Source organism: Lissotriton vulgaris, chromosome 2_1 (genome assembly GCF_964263255.1).
Source record: "Lissotriton vulgaris chromosome 2_1, aLisVul1.2, whole genome shotgun sequence".
Taxonomy (NCBI): domain Eukaryota; kingdom Metazoa; phylum Chordata; class Amphibia; order Caudata; family Salamandridae; genus Lissotriton; species Lissotriton vulgaris.
The window spans coordinates 945007617-945028019 of NC_141687.1; the positions used below are offsets into that span (position 1 = coordinate 945007617).

General features: G+C 43.9%; 1 protein-coding gene across 1 annotated transcript in view; it reads right to left on the reverse strand.

Annotated features, from left to right (window-relative positions):
• Positions 1–20403, reverse strand: part of LOC147731447 (angiopoietin-2-like) — a 225258-nt gene that overhangs the window by 38460 nt on the left and 166395 nt on the right. Inside the window, exon 6 of the mRNA XM_086956490.1 lies at positions 3387–3488. Within this exon, the coding sequence (XP_086812616.1) occupies positions 3387–3488 (102 nt within the window). The remainder of the gene's footprint in view (positions 1–3386; positions 3489–20403) is intronic.

Here is a 20403-nt window from a genome sequence, read left to right on the forward strand (position 1 = left end):
GCAGTCAGCTTACAGACCGAAGGCCGGCTTATAGTACTGAATGTTACCCCCAATACTGAATCTCCCACCCTGTGAATCACGCTATAATGAGTTCGCAGTGGATGCAAGAGCCTAGATCCAATGTTGCCTCTTACCACCCTGGAGCGAGACGTCCTATCCTATCCACTGCTATCAGCAGTCGGTTACAATGTCGGCTGATGCTAGAGGTTGGTCACCAAAATTCAGCTCTCTGAATGCAGTGGACAGAACGTGAGGAGGTGGGTCAGACCTTTTGAGAATGCTTTGTCATTTTGGTCAATGACATCATTTCCATGACCATTAGGTATCCGGGGTGGTGGAGCCTATGTCAATGCACCGGTATTCTAGCCGAACCCCATTGTGCTAAGATAGTTTATGTGCCATGCATAGTGCTACCGCCATCTGCTTGCCTCTCAAAGAATGAAGCAAATATGTTGGTTTGTTAGGGAGACCCAATATAGAGTGTGCTGGGAAGCATAGGATTTCTAACCCTGAAATCTCATGTTCATGCCAGTATCTTCTCAGATTGGGACAATGCCAACGCAAGTGGAGGAGCTTACCTGGGTTACCACAGTTCCTCCAACAAAGGCCTGACTTACTGGGGGAACAGCTGTGAAGTCTGGCAGGGATGTAGTACCAGTATGAGACAATCTTAGTCATTGTTTCCCTGCTAGCCACAGAAAGTGCTGTTGGGTGTAGGCTCTGTGGAATATATCCCCCCACTCTTTGTGGATAATACATGACCCAATTCTTCGTCCCACTGCTTTGAGTCGTGCAGAATAACTGCAGGAGTGAGTATAGTTCGGAAACCATGGGGCAGATGTACAAGGACTGGTGCATCCCTGCATATCAGCAGGGATGCGCCAGTAAAGATGCGACACACAATACTACCCTTGCGCCACAAAGGATGCGTCACATTTATAATGCGGCGCACCGTGGTGCAGGGATAGACAGATGCGTGTCGCATCTGAGGGTGTAAGGGCGGCGCATTGCTGGAGTCGTGTCGCAAGCCCGACGCAACTCCAGCAATGCTCAGGGGCGCCCTATGCCTAACATGCTGCGTCACTCCTTATGCCTGCTTCTTGCAGGAGCAGGGTTTTGACGCAGAAAGAACGTAAAAGTGACTCCTCGAAATCTTGTAGATTTCACTGCATCTTCCTTGCGACGGAACACCCACCCTGCATACACTAAATCTGACGCAGGTTTAATGTGGCGCAGGGCTTTACGACGTGACGCATCTCCCAAGATGCGTCACGTTGTAAATAAGTCACAAAGTGGCACATAGTTTACGCCACCGCTGCGTCACCGAAGTGATGCAACAGCAGCGTGAAAGTGTCGCATGGAGCTTGTAAATCTGCCCCTTTATGTTTGTTGTTTATTGTAGGCAATAGCCATCTCTCGTACTGGTTTAAAGATCTTCTTACTGACTCTGATAGCCAGTGTCTAATTTGGATGGAGAGCATGTGTTCCATCTCCGGAAGCACCCAGTCTGTCCTGAGCTGCTCAAATGTGCTCACCCCCACCTCGTCTACCAGGTCCTCAGTGTGTTTGCAGCCCACCTGTTCCTCCGCCTGCTGAGATATACTCGCAATGCATCTGCATACCCTAGCATGTATTTTGCTAATTTGTTTGAGAATAAAAACGCTGTGTTCGTGACACAAATTCACCACGCTTAAATAAGACAAACTGTCTAGAACCACCTGCATGTTCAGAAGAAGGGAAATCAAACAGCAGAGCTTCCGGTATCTTGTAATCAGAAGTCTTAGGCCAGCAGAGCTGCATTCTTGAAGCCCAACTGCATTCTGGGAGATTAGAAGAGCTGCCCCGGAATGGCCTGACACCGGCCCTGTGTCTAGAGAGGCAGCACACCGGCGCACAGCAAAGGCGTTTATTTCAGGGCGAGGGGTGGGAGGCCTGCTTTAGGTGTCCACCACAATGCTTTATGGTTTTACAAACCAGGTCGGTGCGAGGGAGAAAAAATGGGCTGGGGACGATAATCTGATACGGTAAATCCACAGTGTGGTAACCAAATATCTGCTGCCTAGTTCATTAACTAAACCATAAAAAAAACGGAATTAATACCAGATTTCACCAAGTGATACCAGGGGCATTCTGGGACTGGGTTCATACTTTTTTTCAGTAATCCTTTTCCCAGTAAACCAGACACCTTTTCAATCTTTCAGAGATGAGACACGTAATTTGAATTTCAATGCCACATGAGATGCATAATTTGAATTTCAATCCCACATGATGTACTGGGGAACATAAGAAATAGGGCAATTTTTATAACACAGACTTGTTTTCAGCACTATGAAGGATCATCGCTGGCACCTAACACGTATTGATTTTTACCAAACTCGTAAAAGAGATACTTCCAGCAGGTGCGTTATCGCACTGAACTGTTGCATCAGCTAAAGAGAAGAAGAGAGGTAGTCATTTTGAAAAACGCTGAGACATGGCCATGGCATAGTCGCCGTGACTTTAGGTTCTCCCACACCATCTCTGCATTCCAAAGACAATACCAGGCACATGCATCAATTTTTCATTTTGCAATTCCTTAATTGCGAAAAATAAGGAATCGCAATTAAGGAATTGCAACTGCAATGCATCAAGAAATCGCTATAAAAATAGCGATTTCTTAAAATTCCTTAATTGCGATTCTCTAATTGAGAATCGCAATTAAGGAATACTTCCCCATCCATTCCTATGGGCCTAGAGGCCCATAGGAATGAATGGAAAGAAATCCTTAATTTGCAATTCACCATTAAAAATTCGCAAATTAAGAATGCAATTTCAAGGGTGCAGGGGTGTCCAAAGGACACCCTGTTGCACCCCTGAAATATGCTTAGGAGTACATTTTACACACTCACATGCCCCAAGGTCTTGTGTGTGGGTAAAATGGAACATTGAAAAATGCACTTTAGTGCATTTTTCAAAGTTTTCGCAAATTACCATGAAGGTCAACTTCATGATAATTTGCTCCCCTTATTTGCGAATTCGCAAATTTTTTAAGTTTGATGCATTGCATTTAAGATTCCTTAAATGCAATCACAATTTAAGAAATCGCAATTTTGCGATTTCTTAAATTGCGAAAATAACAACAATGTTAATGCATCCCAAAAATGGGAATTGCATTCGCAAACGGCCGAATTTTGCGATTCGCACCGTTTGCGAATGCAATTTCCTTTGATGCATGTGGCTGTACATTCCTATGCCTCTATAGGTTAGTATGCCTCTGTTCCATATCATGTGAACAAACTATTTGTGGGTCTACACCTAAAACGTCATTTTGCCTGTTCTGCTTATGTTCATGCTTTGCAGCCCTCAGGAAGTTTGTCCTCTCTAAACCATCTAGGCGGCTGACTTACTTGTTTGTAGTCCTTCCACGAGCGGTGGAAGTCCACTGATCCATCCATACGGTGCTGAATGACGGTCCATCCACCTCCGCTTGTGTCCATATCACAAAGAGCCTGTAGCGAACAAACACAAACGGAAAACGTCACTGAAGGCTAGGTAAGACTGGTATCAGAGCTCATCAATGAAATTCAACCACGCTGGTCTTACAGGATCTTTATGATGGTTGAAGCTTTGATATATATAGGTGCCCAGCTGTCTTTTCTTTAAGGTTTTTATCTTTGTATTAATACAAATGAAGGGGTATACAACGTTAACATTCAGCACATAGGACTTTTTAATATTTACTTTGAGTTTACTATTATATTTGTGATGTTTGTTTCACCCCTTACACCAGTGTTTCGGTCTCCTCCACAGCTTCAATAGTACACTAACAAGAACTATATGGCCATAGTGGAAACTAAGAAAATATCCACTCTCCACAATCCAGTTAACTTGTCATTTATCTTTCGCGGTTTACGATTTGCATATCCTATGTTATTTGTTTATCTGGTGAGCTGATCTTCAATAACATATGCATTATCCATTTTTTGTATTCAGTTACACTCTCGGAAACAAGTTATTAGGGATATTTTCAAGCTGAAGATTCCAAATCTACATTCAATGAAAAGCTAGCAAGCTGCTGGTGATCATCGCAATGAAACGCTGGTGAATGCGGGGGGAAGTACCTCAGCAATGTACACACTTTCTAGAGGCCAGATTTATTAGCACTTTACACTGGTGTAAAGTCTTAACAATTGACACAAACACTCACAAAGTGATGATAAAGGATTCACTTTCCAGCGCAACCATTTTTTTGCACTGGGAAGTAGCCCAGACAAGTAACTCAAATGGCAAATTATGGCCTTTGCATCAAGGGCAAGTGCTATGGGTAGAATCTGGGCATTCCCATACTAACCCCAAGGTCTTTGACTCAAAGCCCTATTTACTAACAATTGTAGACACGTTTTGCCCCATAATACAAACACTCATCGATGCAGATGCCAACAATGGGAACTATTTTCATTTGTTCTAACTTTTCACAGCTTGCATGCACTGTACAGCACACACACGGTAAGAAACATTTAAGGTATATCTATGCATTTATATTTTGTACTGGAAAGCTACCCTTGCAGTACCCAATCTGTGGTACAAATCACATTCATTCTTTTGCTCTATGGTTCAAGGTGTGTTCGTGGTACTAGGCAGCCTGTTTGTGTGCCAGTGCTGGGAAAGACAGCAGAAGTGCATATCTTAGTGGATACAGCTCTGCTCTCCTCTCTCCTCTTAGTGCAGCGCAGCGACAGTGGATGCTGCACTGTATTGCGCTGCGAAAGTAAATCTCCTCCTATTTTCCAGCGTGAATGAAATTATTTTTTCCCATCATATCACTCTTGTTCTGTGAATTATTTGATGTTGTGACATTGGTCTCTCAATCCGATTGGTTTAGCCATTTTGGCAGTATTTTTAACACAGAAAATCAAAAAGGAGACATATCACAGGGAGAACAAAAGCCCCAATTATTGACCCCCCATAAGTTCGGTCAGCTTTAAGGAAGTCATTAGTGTTATTTCAAAATCAGCAAATGGGAAAGCCCCTTGCCTCACGGGGTCCCAGTAGATGTTTTTAAATACAATATAAATTTGTGGGCCCCTAAATTAACACAGGTTTTTAATGCAGCCACACAAGGGGTTATCTTGAGTGCCTGGACAGAGAGTATAATTGGGGCCTTCTTAAAACAAGCATTGAAAATGCAATAGGTCTCGCCTTTGATTAACTTAATAAAAGGCGAGACCTATTGCATTTTCAATGCTTGTTTTATGACCTGCCCAGGCACATGTACATATCGCAGAATGCTTACATCTCTTCCCAGAGGATTGTTATTCACATACATGCAAGCGTTGAGGAAAGGAGTAATTGGCAAACAGGGGGTTGTAATAAGGAGTATCGTACACAGTATTGCAATGGCATAGACCATGTTCAAAGTCTAGTTACAAGAGCCCTTTAGAACAAAGTTAACAAGAGAAAGGTAGACAGTGTGGGAATCACAACAGTAAACTGTCAAGAACTTATTCTTAGACCCTCCGCTGCACCATAAGTGTCACTCATTGAGAGTGAACGTCGCACGTTGGAAGGCAACACATATGCAGGTTGGATACAATAGCCTATTAAACTGTATTAGCTGGGTCACATTAACATATATTGCTTCTGATGATGAAGCATATTTTAGGGGTAAATGGTGATTCTCCGCACCTCAGCTTTAAGACTTTGAAATTGCACAGACTATCGCTGAGGCATAAAATCATACATACCACTTGAGTTGGTACCCATATGTTTACTGAACGAGCAGTGATTTGCTTTAACCGTAAAATCCAATCTGTTACTGTCACGTTGGAAAGTGCATTATTGACACACTGTTGTTGTTAAATGCCTCCTTCTCATGATGCTATTGTTTTTGGAGCCGTACACTCATTCTGTGGCCCAGAAGAATGGTTTCCATGTGAGCATCTTTGGAATGAGTGGAAGGTGCCAAGGGTAATGCAGTCTCCTCCACCAGTTCCCTGGGAGCGTTAAGGGTCTTGCTCTGCAAAGACAGATCCCCGCATGCTGTAGCCTTGATGCCAACAGCCACAAAGTATGTCCCTAAATGGATTGAGGTGCTTCATCCAGCATCGCTTCCAAGCACGACCAGGTACAAGCTTAGTGCAATGAAGGCCATGTTTGAGATGTAAAGAAGAAACTGAGAAGGACGACGTTTCCAGACTCTTCTGCTTACCGTAGTATAGGTGGCAACTTCAAATTATGTTATCGACACTCATTGAATTTTTCCTTTATCATTAAGGCACTAGATTGCATAGGTGTCTGCTGATTCCCCCATGTTAGGCATGCATGTTCTTATTTCATATTTTCCTAACACTAGTTTGTGATCTTTTGTCCTCTGTATAGGTTTTTCTCCTATACTTCTAGCTCCAATGGAAAGTGTTATGTTGTTCTGCTGTTCTGGTAGGTCTGATTTGGACTATATAAACTACAGATAAATGAACATTTATAGATGTTCCGCGATGGCACTGCAAGCACTGGTCCTGATGCTGCTGTAGCATGTGGTGATGGGGGATGCACTGTGGCCTCTTCTGTAATAACACTGCCATGCACCTCTGACACTGTAGGCATGAAATGAAGAGGAGTCGAGGGGCATGCCCTTCAGCTGCACTCCCATTGATTCACTGCTGGCGGTGACAATAGGGGGCCTCCCTGGAATGCCACCAATGATTTTTCCATGGGCCATATCAATATTGGGACTGAACCAAATGATGTGGCGAGGCCTGCAAGCCGCATAGATGTGTTTTTTTAACGGCTTGTGACACATGAGGCGTTGTACACAAACTCTTCGGGGTTCAGCATCACTTATAAAACTGAAGTGAATGTATCTTGAAAGAGAGGACCTACGGGCACCCGCCGTGGTACGTCATTGCCACTGGAATTATGTGGTAATGGAATGGTCAAATTATGCAGCAGTGTTGACTAAATTATGCAACAACAAAAGGTAAATTATGTGGCATACTGCACTCATTTTGCGATAGTCTTACTTCATTATTTTACAATTTTTACACAAGTTAACACTGTCTGGGCAAAAATGTCACCTCATCAGTACCAGTTTAACCCCCAAATAGATCAATAGGCAAAGGAAACGTGACTGATCAACCTTTGCAAAGGGCCTCCACTGCTTGCCAACACATGCTATTCTGTTTTATTAACTTATGATCTATTTCAGCAAGAAACAATATTTTTTTGTTAAAATCTGCAGATTATGCAGCAGATGATGGATTATGTGGGAAATACTTCAAATCGATAATTATGTTGGAACGCCTCAGACTCAGAATTGCATATCAGTGGCCCTGGTGAAAATCGATCAAAACCCCAATCTGTACTGCCTAATGCAGTACAACATCAAAAGATAGTGGCTGCCTCCAGCACTGGGCCATTTTTCCCACTATAAGATCTCATTCCCAGGCCTTAAAATTGAAAGGCGTGGTTGAGGTGCAAGACGGACTCAATATCACACTTGTAGGTTGACTCAATGTCTTTAGGAGCACCTTCATCCAGAGTTATGTTTTTAACTCCAGCACTTAACATGCTGTGAATTGTACCATTGTGCTTGTAATGAAAGAAGCGCAATTGTAGGTCCCAGCGTGCCAAATTCTATATGTGACAATAAAGAAGGGACAGGATAAAATTGCTTGAGATTAGGGCTGGTTGAAATTGCAATACGTTTTTTGCTTGTGTGCTATGCGTAATTTTTACGAAGATTATACGTCGTATGCGACACACATTTCGTTAGTCATGTGTAAAAATTCCGTACAAGGGCAACAGCCCTTCCCCCCAAGAAAATACGCTGCCGCCACGGCACGCATCAGTTTCAAAGACTTTTTTTTTTTACCCAGTCGTCCGTTCATGAAAGTTATGAGAACAAACGCGCCCCTAACACCAGCCCTTAACATGCTGTGAATTGTACCCTCGTGCTTGTAATGAAAGAAGCACAATTATAGGTCCCAGCGTGCTAAATGCTATATGTGACAATAAAGAAGGGATAGGATAAAGTTGCTCAAGATTAATGCTGCTTGAAATTGTAATACGTTTTTTGCTTGTGTGCTATGTGTAATTTTTGCGAAGATTATTGTATGCAACACACATTTCATTAGTCATGTGTAAAAATTCGGTACAAGGGCAACAGCCCTCCCCCACCAAGAAAATACGCTAGTGCCACGGCACGCATCAGTTTCAAAGACATTTTTTTCTTGACCCTTTCTTCCGTCGATGAAAGCTATGAGAGCAAGCGCGGCCCGTCATGGGACGGACTGAAGATGTGCACGCGGGAACTGCCATTACAGGCGGCGGAAAAAAAAGTCCCAAGTGTATCACGCCACCAGTAAAGCATCCAATCCCCGCGTGCACATCTTCTGTCTCTTCTGTCTCCCCACGTGCACGCTTTGGAATGGTATTGATTCCAAAAGGCCCTCGTCATGGCTTTAGCAGCGCATGCGCGCTGCTAAAGCCAGATGAGACCTAAAAAAGGGAAATAGAGGGGAGGCAAAGTTTTATGGCCAGATATGCCTTCTGGACTCATCAGTAAAAATCATAGGAAGAATAATACTGGAGAGTTTGGAGGCTTGGGTACAGGATAACCTGGTGCTAACCATATCCAGTACTGGTTTAGAAGAGACATCAGCACTATTGAGCAGTGCCTCAATCTTAATCTTACAATAGGCAAATACACAGAAGCCAGACAAGGACACATTTATCTCTGCTTCACCGACCTGAACTGTGCCTTTGACCTGGTAAACCATGCTAAGTTATGGGAATCACTGATCAAGTTGGGTGCGCTGACTGATATATTCTCACACTTATCCCAGCTTTATGATCGACTAACAGCACAGATAAGATATAGGATGGGTGGTGAATGTACCCCAGGCTTTAAGGTCACCAGAAGCATTAGACAAGGTTGTGTCTTTGCTCCACTCCTTTTTTGCCTATACATCATGGGGTGGATAAAATGCTACAGCAGGTAGAAGCTGACTTTCTCAAGGTTGGCTCCCGGCCCACTCCAGTGCTCCTATTTGCTGAAGATGTGGTACTCATTTCCAGAACCGCAAATGGGTTGCAATAACTGATTGTAAAGTTTGCAGCATATATGGAGCAAAAGGATTTGAAAATTAATCCAGCAAAAACCTTCATTATGTTCTGCGGGAAGGGAAAACCAAGGAAGAAAGTACATCGTTTGATGGGCCACAAACTGGAGGAGGTGAAAATGTCTCCTACCTGGGGGAGCTTTTATCTCACCTTAGTGCATGGGGCCCTCACCTAAGTACTGCAAAGCTAAAAACTGCTAGATCAATTGAGGCTCAGCTTAGATTTACCCTCTGCGTCTATTTCCTGTGTATCCTCTGTACAAGCTGGTGCTGGAGGTACCCACTTCTTTCAACATAAGCAAAACAAAAACAGCTGTCCACAAGCTCTCATTAGGAGTGGCTCATTACAATCCCCCCAGTTACTGGTGGTCCCGGTAATTTTTGAAGGGGGATTGACATAATGAGGATTATATTATTTGGGGGAGTAATGTGCAGGGATTGGATTTACTATGCTGATTCACACATGTTTTCCATGTTATTCCACTGGCGTCTTCACCTACTTGCAGGTTGCAGCAGGTGAAACCTCCAGGTAGAGTACCACCCACCAGCGGCATTCCCATTAATTTTGAATTCCGATTGGCCCGCTAACTGCAGGTGCTGGACCCATCAGGACTAACGGGCTAGCCATAAGGAGGGACTTCGCTGATTTGCGGATGTGAAGCTTGCACTGCCGCATCTTGTGCTGTACTGTGTGGTAGTTGTTCTCAATGCAGGACTGGCCATACCAGGCATCAGGCGTTTCCCCGTGAGGTTGGAAGGGTGGGGGATGCTTTTGTTACCAGAAGCCAGTTTTGTAGCAGGGCAGCAGTTTTAAAAACACTACAGAGTTTCTTGTATCTCCAACAGTTTTTGATGCAACATTGCGTGCCAAGATGACTCTGGTGATTAATGTTCCTGCTGGAGAAAGATGGAGTTAGTTTTGTCTAGTGTGAGATTTGATTCACCTAAGGTAGTGCAGGGGGTTATTATGCCTGCTACAAAGAGCAAGTACTATGCAGACCACGGAGCAGTAATCTATTTGCATAGCTCAGTGGGTTCCTGCTTTTGTCAAAAAGATCCTTTTGTGACTGTGCAGTTCATAAATTACAATCTTTATCTAGGTTATAAAATAACGTTTTCCCCCAGTCTTTTATTATCCTAATTTTGCTAAAGAGGGTTTGTTCGGGTAAAAATAAATTCTTATTATTAACGTCAATGCTAACCAATGTGTTATGTTCTAAATCCTCAGTTTGCACTTCCCCAGACCAAGGAGTCTTAAAAATGCCTACCAGTATGGATGGCATGTGATTCCTTCATCCTGTAGTCCCCTTTGACTTATGTAACATTATCTATACACTGATTAACACATGTATGATTAATTGTTTCTGTATGTGTGCGATGTAAAATGTTTTGATACCCTACAGTGGTGTGAGAGGCCCTATAAACAAATGAAATACAAGTGAGAGAGGGGCTATGGAAAGATGAGAGGCACTGTTGGAGGGTGATAGTGAGGGAATCATTGAAGAGCTATATCCTGGTGCACTGTAAGGTCATTATTTACTATGCTTTAAAAACGAATACAATTGAATATATAAAGAAGAATGCACCATATTTTCGCCAAATTTTCTTGGGGTGAGAACCCCCTAAGAGCCCTCCTGTAGAGGTCCGGCTCGCTCGATATGCACCGTTTGGGGGCTGGTCTGACAAAATTTGTCAGGGCTGCTTTGGGTTCCCAGTCCGGTCCTGGTTATTATCTGTGTGTGTTTTGTGTGTTTGTGTGGGAGTGTGAAAGGGAGAGGGACAAAAACTTGCACTGCCGTTATCTACATGATGCATGTTCCCATTGCCTTACTGCACTGAGAAATACTTTTAACTATACAAATAACAACACAATTGGCTTTGTCAGTGCTTGGCTCTATTGACTTGCTGTTTGCTCTAACCTGAGGCATGAATCAATGTGCAAAAATGACAAGAATACAGTATTCAATAACAAACACCATTCTGTTCTTTTGGCAGGAATTCGAGTGTTGGGCAACAAGAGAAGAGTGAGCAAAACATTGGGCTGACTGTGTCCAGCTGTGCCAGGGGTGGCTTCTCCAAGTTCAGCTTTTCTGCCTGGATTGCAGATCATAAGATAAGAGTTCGAAATGCAACAAGGGAATTGTTGTCATGGTTTGATGTGCCTAGGATAGCTCAGTGGATTTATACACCCAAAATAATATATAGTGTAATCAGACGTGGCCTGTGCAGGTAAAATCAGTGGCGTGGCTGGGGGTAGGGGAGTCGACATACGACGAGGGAGAATAAAAGTAAAGAAGAACAACACTTACCCTGCACTCGCCGCATCGGCGAGTCAGCAATGTGGTGAGTGCGAGGTAAGTGGTTTCTTATTTTTTATTTTATTTACCCTCGTCGTTTTATGTCAACTTCCCCACCCCACTGCAATTACCTGCACGGGCCGCAGCTGAGTGTCATATGTGTGTAGCAAGTTATTTTGCTATGGTAGGAGCACCAGGAGCCGTCGTCAACACCCCCATCCTAAGGAAGATAATTCTAGCAAGAGCTAGACGACCGCTGGTGTCGCTCAAGAAATATCTCCACCACTTCAATAGTGAAATGCTCACGTGTGCAGGGACTCCATGGAAAAGCAACAGGGCTTACATGGCGGTCTTCAACAGCAGGGGCGCTACTGAAAACGGTGACACCCCAGCCAGCCTGATATGGGTGGGCAGTCTGGCACCATTTGTCTTGGCATTACCACCACCTCATGGCGGTCATAAATACACAGCCGGTGGCAGCCCCAACTGGTCTTTAAACTAGAAGAAAAATAATGGATGTTTGAACTACTGCCATTTTGCAATTTTGTATTTTAATATATATAGCACAACTATGACACAAGGCCATTTGAGAGCATCATGAGAACCAGACATTTTACATAAGAGCCAAGTGTTGTACGCTTTCTTTTTTTTTACTACAACACCAAGGTGATGGATGGAATGCTTTAATCTCAGGCATCAGCAATTGCTTAGAGCTGCATTCTAGTCCACTGTTTTTCACCCACTATGCAAAGTCCTGCCTTATGTAAATCAGTACCAACTCTTCCTCATAGGAACAGTCAGATACGAATGGCTATATCGAGACCTCTCCAGAATGGACCACAACTAACCCCAAACTAGTGTCCTATTCTCAATATGCCATAGTACTCAAGCTATTACTCACTGAGGAAATGTAAGTAGGTCAAAACTGGTCTGATGCGTCTTGTATTTCCATCTGGAGGTGTCCTGGCTTGACGCTTTGGCTTGGACTGTGGACTGATCTGCTGGAGCAGGGCCAAGAATGATTTACAAGTCCGAGTGCTCGTCAGAGGCTGAGATTAATTCTATCATTCCTTCCATCACCTTGTTGTTGTTTTTTCTTTACTGGAAATGCTCTAAGTGTGATGGGTGTGCCCAGGCGCGGGTCCTGTGCTCACTGTGCCATTGGTCTCAAGCTATACCTCACTGATAAGACCGAAGTAAGTCAGAACTGGTCTGGTTGCTGATGTTCCCATATGGAGAAGACCTAACCTGGTGGTCTGGCCAGGACTGTCCCTGTTGGAGAAAGGCCAAGACTGATTTGCATACGGCGGGTCTCGGTCTAGAATGTCATAGTGGGTGAAAAAGTATAGTTTGGAACCCAGCACGTGCGGGCATGTCCAGACTTGGAACCAATGCTTACTGAAAGATAGGACTCAAGTATTACTTCGTTGTGTAGCTTTATATTTTAATAGATCTCTTTTAGGTCTCCGTCATAAATATGCAAATGTCTCTGTCCCATATATGCAAATATTTAGATTATTTAAAAGCATCTCTTTCTGCATATTTGATACATATTTCTGATATTTAAGCCATGCATGTTTATAATTCCAGCCTAGGGCCTTATGTGTAAACTGAGGCAACATTATAAGTGTTTTCGGCGATTAATGAAAGTGAACCACGGCTTCACTAGGACTCTAACAAAACATACATTTAAGACTGTACCCTCTAACACAGCTTTACTTCAGAGGGGTACAACCGTGGACCCCAGTTTAGCAGATGATTGAGACCCTTGGAATGCACCTGTTGCCATAAACATAAATGATGTGTAGATAGCGCAATGTTTCCTAACGCTTATAATACACGTGGGAATTATGAAATAAGTTCATATTTTATAATTTCTAACAAATTTTCCCTCCAATGCTCTGCAGAATGAGGCAGTGTCAGGAGACTGTCGAAGGTCTGAGGGGGATAGCTGTCTGTTTGTGGCTTGAGTTCAAGTGACGCTGTGTGAGATAAGGTATTTCAAGATGGAGGCTGGATTAGTAGGCAATGAAGGGATGTGGACGTGCATGGCCGGTATGCCTGTGACAGCCGGATCTATACCCTATATTTTCTGGATTACTAGTGACCACTTAACGTCAATTGTTTAAATTGCAGTAATCATATGTAGATGTATCTTTTGTTGATGTCTTGAAAATCTGTCCAGTATCCAGCCCTGCTGGACTTACATTGGACAATGCTGGTGAGTCAGCATCTCCCATCTCTTTGCTATAGAGAGAATTCTGGAGTTACAGGGGGTGTAATTCAAAATGTCTCCCCCTTGTAAAATGTCATGAGGTCCCAACCGAAATGTAACCTCACACACAAATATATAGGGCCTGATTATGAGTTTGGCAGTCCGATGGATCGCTGAACCCACGGTGGCGGTACAGCTACCGCCGCATCGGCGGTCCAACTGCCCTATTACGAGTTTGGCAGTTGATCTGCCATTGGGCCGCCGCAACTGCTGGGGATCTGTGATCCCTTGGCGGTGGTGCACCGGCCAGAGGACTGCCGCATGCTGGCAGTACCTAAAGAAGTCGATTCCATCTACTTAACAGTTTATTGGTTGGTTCTTTGAGCATTGGGGCCCCGAGTACAGAAATCCAGCTATAGTATGCTTTTATTCTTGGCAACAGAGGATCGAGTTCTGCCAAATGAGAGTAACTGGGACTATACCGTTCTCACAATCGCCCTATCGCCCCTGTGTGGGTCTATTCCGCATCGCCGAATATATGCATCCTGCATGGAGTTAGATGTGGAGCGTGTATGCTCACTCCAAAGACCGGATCAGAGCCCAAGCATTTTGGAATATACTACAATTATTTGGTATATTCAATAAAGTTGCATCTAGACAACTAGCACCGGCTCTGCCCCTTTAAAACCTCAACAACAAACCGGTAACTCGCGATCACATGGTAGGCTGAACCTCCAATTAAAAACCTTGTTCCATCGCAGGGTTTTTTAATGCGTTTTCCGAAAATACGACTACGGACGAGCAAAGAATGTGTTGTTGGTGATGATCTCAATAGCTTTCGCCGTCACATTTTGCTAATCGGCTCCGCTTACCAGAGTAATCAGACGACTTTTTGTTTGCCTCTCATAGAACCTGAGCAGGACGTCAGCACTAAACGGGTGCCCCACAATTTATCATTGTGGCACACACGATCTAAATACCCGGTAAGTCGATCGCCAGCCTCGACATAGCACGCTTGTCTGTTGAAATGTAAATTAATCCACGTCGTAGCACGTATTTGGCCCCCCGCATCTGATATAGATATTTTTCTCTCCTCAGAAATAATACATGAGCCTCAAAAGAGGTAAGCGGTCCATTTGAACCCATTATACATGAAATATGTTTTGTGTAATACGTGTGTGGTGTGGCTTAACTCCAAACTGTTTTGTTATATTCTCCTCACCTACAGTGGCTGATTGGCTGCACGCCATCTACTAGGAAGATGTTTTTTTGTCTTACAATAAGGTATGGACAGAGGTGTTTGATTGGAGGTGTTACTGTTAGTAAGAGCTTTTAGGATAGAAATTCCTAATGAATCTTCGTTGTTTTTTTTTAGATTGTTGGTCCTGAGGAGAACTCCGCATTGGGGAGTTCGAAACGCGTCGACCTTTTTTTAGGGTTCTTCTGTCAAATCGAAATTAGTATATAAATAGTGTTTATTAAATAGACTAATACTAATGTGATTGAGTTTAGTACATTGATTACCATCTGTATCCATTGTTTATTAATTTATATGAACTTATGTTGTTTGCCACTAGGCCCTAAGTATTTTTTGCTTTGTAGTATGAATGTAGATGGGTGAATGGTTTGGCCAAAGTGAAAGTGTGGATGTGTTGTAAATATTGTATAAATTGTTTTGTATAGTATGTTTTCATTATAATGCTTTTTCCAAATTGTTTGTATATACACATGAATATTGTTTCACTTGTTGAAAATACATTTCTGATTCACTAGTGTTAAAATAAATGATTAAACTAGTGACGCAAATAAAAAAACGGATCTTTATGTCTTGTCCATAGGGGTCATTCTAAAAAACAGTCAATCATATTCATTACTGGCAGGTGTGTTGTTGTTTAGGCAGTACCCCTGTGGCACCGCCAAGCATATTACGAGTTTTCTTACAGCCGCAGTTTTCATGGTGGTGAGGCCACCATGAAAAGTGTGGCGGTGAGGAAAAAGGCCTCAGGATGCATACAGGGGGGCACAAAGTGTTCCCCCATGTGTGCATGCACACCCTCTTCCTGCATGGCATGAACTTCATTGTCCATGCCATTCCGGAAAGGGCTTTGGTGCTCCCACGGGCTGGCTTGCTAAAGTTCCCATGTGAGTTTTAACATGGTACCACCGTGGGACTGCCCGCCTGACCAGGAGAAAACTCCTAATCTGGCGGGTGGTTGAGTTTCGCAGTGTGGGAATAGGGCAGTGGCGTGGCGGCCCACACCGCCAAACTCATAATCAGGCACATAATCTTTAAGGCCATAGAGATAATGTAAAGGATTCGGTTATGTGTCTGGCAAAGTGTTTTTTTACTGTTTGCATCCGTTAGTTATTTGATCCCAATGATATAGCTTTGCCCATATACATATGTGTTATCTTTTAGGAAAAAACAAAGGCAGGGGTAGGCTTTATTTAAATCACCTCTGGCGAATCATTACCCACCTACTAGGGGACACATCTGGGGCGGCGCAACTAACTACAATGATACACATGACTGGAAGGTAACCTCATACCTGCAGGATACCTGCCTTTCCTCAGAAGTGCAAACCACAGATGAACACACGCAAAATACGGACTGGTGGATAAAAGGCTGGAATGTGAGTCTAATAAACCTGAGTCCACAAACCCAGAGGCGCAGCCGTCTGTAAATAGTCACCCTAGGAGTAGACACCAAGAACCCTTTCACCTACACCAGCCCGCCTACAACAACAATCTGCACAGAGCCCTACCTTTAGCAAGGAAAAAGACGGTGGGGCATATTACCAAGCAATAGCGATAATTATCGCTATTGCTTGGTTAGAGACAAAAATTTACCACAGAGCTGCGGCGATTTTTATCGCAGATAAACCTTGGTATTACCAAGGTTTATCGCAAATGCGATAAAAATCGGCCGCAATGCATGAATATCGCTGAAAAGTCAGCGATATTCATGCATTACCGAGCTAATGCCCTTAGCCATGTTATCCACCTCCCATTGGATAACATGGCTAAGAACTGCCCAGGGCAGGTGTTAGCTTTTGGAGATATTCATGCTTAGCGCGAATATCTCCAAAAGTTGGTAATAGGAGATAGCGATGTTAGTGACTGTTTCCAGTTGCTAACATCTTGGCACGCCCACTTTGCATGCCATTAGTGATAAATATCACGACATGCAAAGTGGGGCCAAGATGCTCGCTATCTCCTACTAGCTGTCGCTAACTGGTGTTAGCGACAGCTAGGTAATAGGGAGATAATTTTATCTCCGCTTTCTTGGCTTTTAAAGCCAAAAAAGCGGAGATAAACCCCCTTGATAATATGCCCCTCTATTGTTTGTAAAACAGAAAAAAATGAAATATCTTGCCTGCAGAACTACGAGAAAGGGAAAAGAGTACTGCCGAAGACATTCCTCTTTTCAAGAAAAGTGATGTTAAATAAAACAAATGAGTACATAATAAAAAAAAACAGCCTGGGAACTGCAATATCCACAATTGCAATGTCGGCAGTACTTTTGTATAAGAGGCACACTCACAATGGGATCACCTGCCTGACCTGACGCGCCAGCAAAGTATGTCCCAGCAGTGTCACGCCATCTGCGTACCCCTCAGGAGACGGCGTCGACACAAACCACAGCGATGGCTCACAACAGGCTCCAGGGCGGAAAGTGCTTTTAGAAGGGTGAAAGTGAGGCGCAGTTCTGTACTTGGGGAAATTAAGGCATTTACTCAATTTACCGTAATCATCCTCATTGGGAAAATGGAGGCCCGTCTCTTTAACTAGAGGGAACGAGTCTTTGCTTTCAAAGAAGGCAGGGCATGAAAAGGACTCTTGCTAGTGGGAACTGTTTGTCCTCCTTTTGCATAAAATGACCCACTTCCCATCTACATCCAATGCAAGTCTATTCCCACGCTAAATATATATGAATTTAGAGTAAAAGCTTTGTATTCCTGCCCTCCGCAGCCCTAGGACTTTCTTTGGGTGATCAAAGCAAACAAATCATGCTGCCCTACTCTTAAAGTCATGACAACTTCACTGAGTAAGAACAAGACAGAAACAACTGATTTATTTTGGGTCTTAACAAATGCACCTGAAAGCAGATCCTAGTACCAAGCTCCCAGAATCCATGACAATTTCATATAGTAGGGATAAAATATAAACAACGGCTTTATTTGGGGTCTTAACAAAAGCCCCCAATAATAGATCAGAGTTGCAAGCCCTCAATATGGAGTGGATTTGCTTGCTGCCACTCTAGGGGTTCTACCCACGTCCTTGCCCGAACCCTGTATTTATATTTGGACTGAAATCAAAGACCGCTGTCCTGCTCCATCGGGTTATTCAGTGATGTCTTGTTAATCTCTGCCCATGTTCTTGCATCGTTCCAGAGTAGGTGTAGACCACTCTCTAAGCCCTTATCTGGATGCCTTGTAGTGATGGAAGAGCAGCTCTCAATGGCCCTGGAAGAGGTATGGAAAGAACCATGCCGGCACCTCCTTTCATTCTCATTGTCCGATGGTCTAGAGGAAGATTCTGAATCGCCCTCTGCATCTATCTGGATGTACACAAAGCTTTGTGATTGTCTTGAGGTGAGAACTGGTCTTCTACTCAACCAGGAATCCTACAAATTCTTGGATGTGTGTTTCAAAAGACCCATTTCTTCACATTGTTTCCTCGAAACACATTCAAAAATTGGCTAACTAAGGTGTCAGACTGATGCCCTCCTCCTGGTCCTAGCACTGAATGGTTTCAGCACTTTGGTGAAGCACCATGAGACAAAGTTCAGACTAGATGGGAGGTATGAGATCCGTGAAACCAGGCTCTCAAATCAAACATGGTGATTGTCTCCGATCCTGGTGGATGCAGATTGAACGGTAAACACGATTGAATCCAGAATTAGGTGCTGGTCCTATCTTCTCAAGGTTAATCTAAGAGGGTAAGTCTCCACTACTCTTCACAAGAAGGAAATCAGAATTGAGTCACGTAAGTACAAAAGTTTGCAGTTTTGCACTCCAGATGTCTGATTAAGCTTCATTTCTTTTTTTCTTAGAAAATTCCCTATTACCCAGTGCTACCCAGCATTACCTTGTTGCGGGGAGGACCCCATTGGCGAGCCCCATATCTAGCTATTCCTCTAGTCTACACTCTCTTTCCTCCATGGGTTTTGGGTATGGCTGTGTAGCAGTTTTTTGTGACCAAATGGCTATTCCACAGGGCTGAGACCCACTGCCTGTCAATTGTAAAGTCCAGTGACACCCAATGTTAGGAACTACTTACACGCTCACCCATAGGGGGTGAGAACACAAAAAGGCACATGTGTGTGAGCACATGCTTGTGTCCACCCAAGGCATGGGATGGCTGCTTTCCCTATCTCTTTCCAGGTAATAACTCTCACTAGACATTCATCTTTATTTTTATTACAATATTAGCGTCATACGATAGATCACTCAACCTTCAAACACCTCTAAAGATCCAGTCTCTGACCATTGAACCAACCTACCAGCTAAGTCAAGGTAGCTTCAGAGCAGTGCTAATCACCCATCCTGGAAAGCAACGAATATAAGTGTTTTAATTGTTGAAACAGCCCAGTGACCCTCTAGCACAAGAGAGACATAATTCAGTAATGCTGACAGTACACTAGCAAGCACCGTACCAACACACTCTGGAGCTAGGACCAGTTGTCTTGACTACAGGTACTCACCTAGCTCTTTCAAAAGACAGGTTAGACCCTGGAGCCTGGCGCAATATTAATATTTGCAATTTATCAAGTACAGACGTCTGTTTACCACCAATAACATTTCAGTGATGGATACTGCTTTGTGCCAGCTACTTACTCAGTTCCGGCTGGCAAGGCTCGCGGGTGGGCAGGCACTTGGTGGGGTGGGGGGGCATGGTGGGGATCGCAATTGCGGGAGGGAGCACAATTAAAAAAAAAAAAATCACCTTGCCGCCTCCAAGTCCCGCGTCTCTGACCTGCTCTCCTGCCTCTGATTTCAGGAACAGAAAGCAGGCAGTCAGACTCCCACCCCTAAACCAGTCGATTCGTTGCTCAGCCAGGGGCTGGAGGGGTGGGCATGTTCTCCATGCAGGCTGTAAGGCAGTCTGCATGGAGAAGTGGGGAAGTGTGCATGACTGGTTTGGGTAGGCCGAGAGGGCGACCAAACAGTCATTGTGCACTTAGGAGTGGTCAAACCACTCCTCCCCTGCTCTGTTACCAGAGAAGCAGCCCGCAAAGGGAACATAAAATGGTAATTAACTGAAAGTTATAATTTAATGTTTGTGCTTCTAGCACTGCTTGAAAGCAGTGGGGTGACACTCCTCTGCCATAGCGGGTGATCTGCCACTGTACTTACTGGAACAAAGTGGTTTCTTAAACATCTGTCTGTGACTCCCTCCATCTCTAGGACAACATGATGGTGATTTTGCAGGGCAGGGAGAGATAACACCACAATGAAGGGTTTCATCAAGGTATGAGCAGTAGCGGATGGTGTGTTGGTGGGGTAGCGAGGCGGGTGGTGGGGGGACAATGGGGAGAAAGGAGGAGAAATGGACAACAAATAAACAGTTAAAAAAAATAAAAAGAACTTACCTTCCACCTGCCGCCCGATGCTCTTTTCCGTGTCCTCACTGCAGTGCAGGCTCTGGATGCGGTCTTCTTCATCCTACTGGCACTCTACTTAGTGCTGACTCGGGCGGAAAGGGAAGGACTTCCTCCCTTGAACAACGTGAAACCAATCAATCATGGAGCTGCAATGCAGCTCGAGGATTTGTTGGAGCAGGCTAACCC